At 41.1% G+C, this 9859-nt stretch overlaps 1 protein-coding gene across 1 annotated transcript; it reads right to left on the bottom strand.

Moving 5' to 3' along the window:
• Positions 1-7991: 7991 nt before the first annotated feature.
• LOC115082520 (zinc finger protein 271-like) lies at positions 7992-9385 on the bottom strand. The gene has a single exon (XM_029586751.1). It carries the CDS (start codon positions 9369-9371, stop codon positions 7992-7994), a length of 1380 nt encoding a protein of 459 aa, XP_029442611.1. The 5' UTR covers positions 9372-9385.
• Between the last annotated feature and the right edge of the window lie 474 nt (positions 9386-9859).

Raw genomic sequence — 9859 nt, 5'->3', positions numbered from 1 at the left:
TTACTAATAGGTCTGAAATTTAATTTTTGAGTTCTTTCAGAACCCTGGGGTGTATACCATACCATCCAGGTGATTTACTACTCTTCAGTTTGTTAATCAGGCCTACTACATCTTCTAGGTTCACCGTGATTTGGTTCAGTCCATCTGAATCATTACCCATGAAAACCTTCTCTGAGACGGGTATCTCCCCAACATCCTCTTCAGTAAACACTGAAGCAAAAAAATTATTTAATCTTTCTGGGATGGCCTTATCTTCTCTAATTTCCCCTTTAACCCCTCGATCATCTAACAGTCCCTCAGGCTTTCTGCTATATTTAAAAAAGTTTTTACTGTGACTTTTTGCCCCTACAACCAACTTCTTTTCAAATTCTCTCTTAGCCTGTCTTATCAATGTCTTACACTTAACTTGCCAATGCTTATGCATTATCCTATTTTCTTCTGTTGGATCCTTCTTCCAATTTTTGAATGAAGATCTTTTGGCTAAAATAGCTTCTTTCACCTCCCTTTTAACCATGCCGGTAATCATTTTGCCTTCTTTCCATCTTTTTTAATGTATGGAATACATCTGGACTGTACTTCTAGGATGGTATTTTTTTTAACAATGACCACACCTCTTGCACACTTTTTACCCTTGTAGCTGCTTCTTTCAGTTTTTTTCTATTTTTCTCATTTTATCAGTTTACCTTTTGAAAGTTTAGCACGAGAGCCTGGATTTGCTTTCTGTCCCCCTTCCAGTCATTAATTCAAATTTGATCATATTATGATCACTATTGCCAAGCGGCCCCACCACCATTACCTCTCTCACCAAATCCTGTGCTCCACTGAGAATTAGATCTAAAATGGCTCCCTCTCTCGTCGGTTCCTGAACCAATTGCTCCATAAAGCTGTCATTTATTCCATCCAGGAACACTATCTCTCTAGCATGTCCCGATGATACATTTACCCAGTCAATATTGGGGTAATTGAAATCTCCCATTATTACCGCACAACCAATTTGGTTAGCTTCCCTAATTTCTCTTAGCATTTCATTGTCTGTCTCACCATCTTGACCAGGTGGACCGTTGTATACTCCTATCACTATAATCTTCCACAACACCCATGGGATTTCTACCCATAAAGATTCGATTGTGCATTTAGTGTCATGCAGGATGTTTATCCTGTTGGACTCTATGCCATCCTGGACATAAAGCACCACACCGCCTCCTGGGTGCTCATCTCTGTCATTGCGATATAATTTGTACCCCAGTATAGCCTTGTCCCATTGGTTATCGTTCTTCCACCGATGCCAATTAAGTCTATGTCATCATTCACTGCTATACATTCTTAGACTTCTGGCATTAGCATACAAAATTTCAAAGTTTGTTTTGTTGTTTGTATTTTCATTCTGCTTTTTAATTGATAGGGATAAGTTAGAATTTTTTAGCTCAGGTGGATTTTTATTTACAGGCACTTGGACTACTTTTCTTATTATTGGAACCTCACTGTCAGGATGCCCTAATTTTAATGCATCATTAGTATCCTTTAATGATACCACCCTCCGAACCATGCGCTGCTGAGCGACTGTCGACTTTCCCCTTTTTTCTAGTTTAAAAGCTGCTCTCCTTTTTAAAAGTTAGTTTCTTATGCTATGAGACTCCTTTAAGTGCCTTTTAGCAAACTCCAAGTGGGCTGTCATGTGCTTTTTACTGAGGAGTGGCTTCCGTCTGGCCACTCTACAATAAAGGCCTGATTGGTGGAGTGCTGCAGAGATAGTTGTCCTTCTTGAAGATTCTCCTCTCTCAACAGCAACATTGTGGAGCTCTAGCAGACTGAGCATTGGGCTCTTGATCACTTTCTTGACCAAGGCCCTTCTCCCCCCCTTGCTCAGTTTGGATTCATGGTCAGCACTACAATAAGTCTTGGTGATTCCAAAATTCTTCCAGTTAAGAATGATGGAGGCCACTTTGTTCTCCAGATCTTCAATGCTGTAGCAACTTTTTTGTACCCTTCCCCAGATCTGGGCCTCAACACAATCTTGTCCCACAGGTCTACAGCTAATTCCTTCAACTTTATGGCTTCGAGTTTGCTTTGACATGCACTGTCAACTGTGGGACCTTATGTAGACAGGTTTAAGCCTTTCCAAATCATGTCTTTTCAATTGAATTTACCACAGGTGGACTCCAATTAAATTGGAGAAACAGGATGATCAATGGAAACAGGACAGGATGCACTTGAGCTCAACACTGAGTGTCATAGCAAAGGATCTGCATACTTACATAAATGTGATATTTCAGGGTTTTTTTTTCAGTTAATTTGTACAAATTTCTACAAACCTGATTTTGTGTTGCCATTATGGGGTAGGGTGTATAGACTGAGAAGGGGAAAAATACATACCTATTTTAGAATAATTTATTTAAAAATGTTTATATTTCACTTATATCAATACTATGCATTAAGGCTGTAATGTAACAAAATGTGGAAAAAGTGAAGGGGTCTGAATACTTTCTGAATGCACTGTACCTGTTGAGGTGACAAATGGATAAGGAGGGAAAAATATATTATTAAGGCCATGGAAATGTTTAACAGTTTCTTAGGCGCAGGCTATCCTGTCAAAGCAACAATTCTCTTTGTGCAAATATCTGGTATCAACTAAGAAACACTGGCATAATAACTAGTAAGCTGTGAAGCAGGGTTGCCGAACACTTAAGTATCTCCAAGAACTCAACTGAAGCTGCAGTAATGCAATAGTGTCAGGAAATTTGAACATTTCGTTTCAAAGCGTGGGATACAGAGACAAATCGTTCTCCGATTCCCGTATTACCGGGACTGAACTGAGACAGGTGGGCACGCCTTCAAACAGATATTTAATTTTGTGCCCTTTCAAACTGATATTTAGCGTTGCTTACAGGTTGGCTCGCTGGCCAGTTGCCTGACTGTGCCAACCTTTAATTCAGCCCTGTCTACATGACGAGTTCAGCAATGATCGTGAAACTTCATGAACTGGAAATGTTACTGCAGTTACACAGCAGGCACTAGATGACTCGCTTCCACTGCACTAGTGCCAAGAAACAAGGATTGTATTACACATATGGTTAATCTTCTACTTTGGCTAATGCAAATATCCATAGTGCAGGTTATGGGGTACATTTTCAAATGGGTCAGGAGAACCCAAAACTGCTGGCTAAAAAACAATAACCCCCCCCCCAAAAAAAAAAACAACAACAAAAAAAACAAAAATCTTAGCCCATCTTAAGCACATTTGCAGCTGCAAAACTGTTCCTAAATCTATCCAGCCAAAATTTGTATGGTCAGAGTTTCTCTTCCTAAATAGCTTTAGTGTCAAAAATCAACACTAGGCAGTTAGGTCATATTCATTATGGATGTTCTGAAAACCTGAATGACTCTTTATTTTATTTATATTCCACTTTTTGAATATAAAAAGTGGATTACATTCAGGTACTGTAGGTATTTCCCTATCCCCAGAGGCCTTACAATCTAAGGGTCTCATTTATTAAGCATTTTCCCAATAAACACAGAAAATCAGGTCCTGAGGCCATAGAGGTTTAAAATCAAAAGGAGCATCAGTGGTATTTCAACCTGGTTTCCCTGGTTCATAGATGGCTTGCACTAACCACTAGGTTTCTCCTTACCTCTTAAGAACCCCTACCCTAATGAATATAAAGAACTACATTTAGTCATCAGGGAAAAATGTTCAACTTGTTGGATCTAGCCACCTCATTTTGTAGGCAGCCAGATCCCTTTGAAAATCTTCCCTCATGAAATATACAATAGTTATTGTGCCAACTATTTGCTTTGGGTCTGCTTTCTAGTAATAGACTTTTTTTTTAAGCTATAAAAGTGTCTCATTTTATTTTCAGACTGAAAGTATGGCTCAGGGTGGACTGTGCAAGGTTAGACACTCGTGCAGAATTAAAAAAACAAAACAAAACAAAACAAAAACCACACACACCCCCTTACAATATATCCATAATCATCACCAAAACAACCCCAGTTCAATCATTAAATAAGGTGCGTTAAAGTATTATGTAAAGTTCTTTATTTGGTGTTGGAACTTTCAGCACGGTTCTGGAATTGAAATACAACAGTGCACTTGGCCAACCTCCAGTAATCTGTCACCGAAAAGTGCTTTAGCAGAGCAAGCACCCTACAGGCTGATGACAAGACATTCCCCCAGGCACACTGGAAAAGCAAAAGCCTTAAAAAACACAACATTCACGTCCAGCACCAACCAGTGGGAGAGAGCGCTCCTGCTCACAGTTTTGCATATGGAAACTCATGGTTAGTGCAAATAACGTTTCCATCACAGAGCACAACTGCATATTCTCTGTATGGGGTACTGCTCCCTCCACTAGAAGGAAAGGTTAAGTTCAGCATGGGCAGTTGTTTATCAAGTTTCTAGGCAAATTTCAGTTCGCACAATGTGACTGCACGTAGAAACCGCCAACCACGTGCCATCCATCCATTCATCACGTTCCCTTCCAATACTCACCAATTGCTCTCCACTTTTCCTTTAGTGCTTTTATTTGTTTTGCCAATAATATAATTACAAGTTTTCTAGCCTTCAGCACCTCAGCCTTCCTACACAGGATTTCTTTTTTATTGGCCATTCTTCTATCACAAGAAAAGGAGCAGCATTCCCAATAATCCTGTTTTGTTCCATGTACTGTACACAAAGCTATAAAGATTTAATACTAGAAAATTCAAATCAAGTTTTTCATAAGCCTCGTAACCTCTGCAGTTAAGTTTGGGAAAAAAAAGTGCAAAACGTCTGCAAGTTAACCGGCACCGTGGCTCAGCAGGCTTGAGCTTAAATCTCCGCTCCATCAGGACTGGCGGGGCTCAGAGGTGCTGTGAAGGAGATACATTTGCACCCCGTGAGGAAGGGAACATGGTACCTGTGGTGACCCCTGCCAGTCAGAAAGCAGTGTTGAGGGAAGATCTGGACAGAGCGTTCCCTCCACCCCTTGAGGCTGGTGAAGATTCTGTTCTTAACTGGGTATATGCTAGCACAGGTGTGTGGGAAGGGTGAGGTATGAAAATTGGATAATTGAGGGAGAGAGGTGAAAATCCTCAAATCAGCTTGGTTACACATCTTTTTTTGACTCAAACATTAAAGGCCAGATTTTAAAAGGTCCGCGCGCGTAAAACCGGGGGGTTTATGTGTGTGGCCGCGCCTTATGCCTGCTGCGCGCATTTTAAAACGGGCCAGCCATGCGGCTAAACCCCGGTATGCGCACAAGTGCCGGGCTGGGACAGCGGCATTGTACGCTGTCCTGATGATTTGCATCGGCAGCTGACCAGCGCGCGCACAACTTACTTCAGCTCCGGCCACTCGTTAATTGGAGCGGACTGGGAAATGGGGGAAGGCACGATTTCGTCACACGTAAATTTACTAAAGTCCTCCCCCTGTACGCGCCGCCAGCACATGCGCGCAGATTATGAAATCCGCCCGTCCGTGTGCCGGGAATCGCGTGCGAACCTTTTAAAATCTGCCCCTTAATTTTCTGCAACGAAAGGAAGGGGAAAAATATCCAGAAAAGAAAATGCAAGCATACATTTCCATAAAAAGCACTGAGGGATTTTTGCTTTAAAGTTTAAATGTAATAATCAGGAGGAAAAAAAAAAAAAAAAAATCACAGCACTTTATTGTGAAGCTTTGGCGTTAATGATTTCTTTTGTTTCAGTGGGGTTTCCCCCCCCCTTTCCGTAGTTGCAGGAAATTAAAATTCTTGGGTAAAAATTAACAAATTTAAAAAGTTATGCAAGCTAATTTGCTGGGATTTTGAGGGTTTTTTTTTTTTTTATCATTTGAAATGTAAATTTGTTCCACGGTAACTTTAAACTGACGCGTCACCAGTGAATTATAGTCAGTCATAGAATGTGCCATCGTGATAGCCAACAATGGTAACACAATACAACAGTAATGACAGCTGTGCCTGAGGCTATAACCTGCACCTCCTGGGCAAACTAATACTCTGTTACTTCACCTTAAAAGAAGGGAAGAGCGACTGTACTGGTTGATTGACAACTCATAGCAGCAATACCACTCAATACTTCATGATACCAGCTTGTCCATTGCATAATCCCATCATTCCTTCTTTGGGTCTCCTAAGCACTTTTGTTTTTGCAAATATTTTTCACTTTTCACATTCTCTGTAATACTAGTTGAATCTTTGCTGAAGTGCTATAATATCAGAGTATTTACAAAACTTGCAGCGGATGCCTTTCACTGGTGGTGTTTTTTTGTTTTCGGTACAGCAGCCCATTTCCAATGTTGGCAGAAGGTCTCCCCATTTCCAATATCAATGAAACTGCTTTGTAGCCACGGCGAAGTTCTGGGCCATGCACTTTTCTTATACCACGGTGCTGATATTCAGCAGTCCTTAGTGAACATAACATCATGTCTTAGGCCTTTTATTCTGCTGCCTTTAAAACGGCCCATGAACTCATGAACGTCCTGGGGCAAGTGTTTGATATTGCACTGTAGTTTTCTCTCTCCCACATCCGTCCACAACAAGGTGAGCTGTCCAAATGTTACTGGCTCCACATCAGAGCTGTATTTCAAAATGCAATAATAAAAAATATGAACTTCCTCTGGGAAAAAAAACACGATGAGCAATGCCACCCTACTTCAATTGTGCCACAGCAGCCTTTGGGAGCACTCTGGCACAGAAAGCTTCCAAGCTTTTATAGTTTGTTTCTGGAATAGGATGCAGGAGTGAATGTTCTTTGCATTGGAGCATGTAAACATTGATTTCTCTGCCTCCAGCTATACGAAAGAGCCTAAGGCTTATGGTAGATGGGGTAGGATAAATAAAACAGTGTATTACTGACCCCTGCTGGAGGATCCAGCTAACATTAGGCTGCCTACCTCTTTCTCACCAATTATTTCACCTTAAGTGCTTTATTCATCTCATTTTCATTTCTGACTTAGCATGCAAGATGGATTAAATTACATTATAATTTCATATTATACGAGACTGTTTCATATCTAACTCATTAAATAAAATGTAAGAAAGTACTTCTTCATAGAAAGAATACTGGATGCATGGAACAAGATTGCCAGTATAGGCACTAAAGATAAAAGCAAGAAGAGCATTCAGATGGGCCTGGGACAAATGGGGAATTCCTGGCTGGTGGGGAAATGAGGGGTAAAGCCAGAGATCTGGAAGGGCATGTACTGCAGCAGGAAGGGAAACTAAAAAAGACCCAAGTGGCCATGCGGTCGTATCTATCTGCCATCACTGCCTACGTTTTTAATGAGAAGAGCTTCACAGGGGACAACCCAATTTTTAGGAGACACATTAAACCTGTTGGCTGCAGTTAATCACATTTATTAATGTCATCTTTCCAATCAACGTGAATCCCTTCAAACACCTGTCAGAGAGGTAAGGATAACCAAGCCAGGAAACCGTTCACAGGCCTTGCAGCATCTACAGTAACTGGGAAAAGTGTCTCTCCATGTGGACATTAGCAGCCCTCTGTCCAGAGCCCCTCACAGTGCAAGGATGTGCCTTACAGAGAGGACAAAGAAAAGCCTAGGTCTATCTTCTGAAATCGCTCTGCTATCAAGGCTCTTTTTGGCACCCACCCTATCATTCCTTCTCATTTGATGTTATTATATGTTTTGTTTTGTGCATGGCAGGAATAAGTTTCCTTCTTGAGCCACACTGATCTTAAATGCTCACTTACTTTCTAAAACTTGCCACAGCAGCAATTTTTAATATGTTTGTTCCAAAAATTCTTCCTTCTGATACTTAAAAAGTGCCCCATTTATGGGCAGCATTTTTGGAAAGCCTAACTGGGGTTTTTGGGTGTTCAGGAAGATAAACATTTGCAGATTTTATTGCGTTGATGCATGCATCCCATCACCCTGGGGTTATTTAGTGTCTACCAACACAACACAAGTGAACCTCATGCCTGAGGTAGAGCATGTTGGGCTGACAGGTGGGTAGTATGGTGTTCAATAAGAACAGAATGGTGACTAAAGCTCATCCCACATTCATTACATATAAAGGACTCTTCACTGTTAGTGTCTCTAAACTGGAGTGGAGTTTCTGGTGTTTAATGAGACCTGACTGGTAGCTAAAACATTTATCGCATTCAGTACATTTGTAAGGTCTTTCTCCTGTATGTGACCTCAAGTGGATACTAAGGTCTGAGCTCTGAATGAAGCTTTTCTCACATTCTGTACACTTAAAGGGTCTCTCATCCATGTGACTTCTCAGGTGTCGCACGAGAATTGGCTTGTTATTGAAGCTCTTTCCACACACGTTACATACAAATGGTCTTTCCCCGGTATGCATTCTCTTATGACTAATAAGATGTGAGTTCTGGCTGAAGCTTTTCTCACATTCAGTACATTTATAAGGCTTTTCCCCCGTGTGAGTACTATGATGTCTGATCAGAACTGATTGATAACTGAACGTTTTCCCACATTCTGTACATTCATAGGGCCTCTCCCCAGTGTGGATTCTTTGATGCTTAATTAAATTTGATTTCTGATTGAAGCTTTTCTCACACTCCAGACATCTGTATGGTCTTTCTTGAGTGTGGATTATCTGATGTTGAATCAGGACGGAGGCCTGACTGAAGCTTTTATCACATTCTGTACATGCATACGGTCTCTCTCCTGTGTGAGTCCTCATATGTTTACTGAGATCTGAGCTCTGAATGAAGCTTTTATCACATTCAGAACACTTATAAGGTCTCTCCCCAGTGTGGATTCTCTGATGTTTACTGAGGCTGGAACTGTCACAGAAGCTTTTCTCACATTCCACACATTTGAAGGGTCTCTCTCTCATATTGATCCTTCGGTGGTAGCAGCTGAAGCCAGAGTTCTCTGTAAAGCTTTGTTCCCATTCCATGTAGAAAGCAGAGTTCTCTCCTGCATGGATCTTCTGATGTTTGATGAGGTTTGATTTTTGGTTAAAGCTCTTCTCACAGTCTGTACAGTGGTATGGTTTCTCTCCTGTGTGGGTCCGCAAGTGCCGATTGAGGCTTGGTTTATTATTAAAGCGTTTTTGACATACACTGCACTGGTAGGGTCGCTCTTCTGTATGAATTCTCTGATGTTGAATCAGAATGGAGCCCTGTCTGAAGGTTTTATCGCACTCATTACATTTGTATGGCCTCTCCCCCGTGTGAATTCTCTGATGTCTGCTGAGATCTGAGCTTTGAATGAAGCACTTCTCACACTCATGACATTTATAGGGTCTCTCCCCCGTGTGGATTCTCTGATGTCTTATAAGACTAGGTTTGTTATTGAAGCTTTTCTCACAATGCGTACATGTGAAAGGCTTTTCCCCAGTGTGGATGCGCTGATGTTTTATAAGATTGGAGTTCTGGCTGAAGCCTCTCTCACAGTACATACATTTGTGGTATTTCTCTTTTGATGGACTTTCTGATGTTTCAAAAGATTCATTGGCTCAGCAAAACTTTTTCCACAGTCAGTGCATACATAAAGCATCTCTAATTCTTTGTCACTGGTATATGAATTGTTGTCAGCCCTCTCCCACTGCAAAGGCTGCTCTAGACTGTTGTCTATGGGATCTCTCTGTTCGCTTTGTAATTTCTTCTGTTTCTTGCAAATTTCAGCCTCCTGTGAACAGTGCAGAATCTTCTCTTTGACCTTTCCTGACAATGCTGGATGTGGATCTTGTTTTTCAGAATGCCCATCTTGATGCTGCTTCTGTCTTTTAGCGACATCATCACCTGTTGAATTCAATAAAGTTTGCATATTAATTTGTGTGGCTAATTCAGAAACATGGAAAATGATGGCAGAAAAGGACTGCAAGCTCCATCTAAGATATCATGGTATACAGCCCATCTGATCTCAGGCTTCCTTCCCCTCCCCCAA

Source organism: Rhinatrema bivittatum, unplaced genomic scaffold, assembly GCF_901001135.1.
Source record: "Rhinatrema bivittatum unplaced genomic scaffold, aRhiBiv1.1, whole genome shotgun sequence".
In the NCBI taxonomy this organism is placed as follows: Eukaryota; Metazoa; Chordata; class Amphibia; order Gymnophiona; family Rhinatrematidae; genus Rhinatrema; species Rhinatrema bivittatum.
Note: the sequence above shows the minus strand (reverse complement) of the source record. Positions and strands in the feature narration are given on the sequence as shown.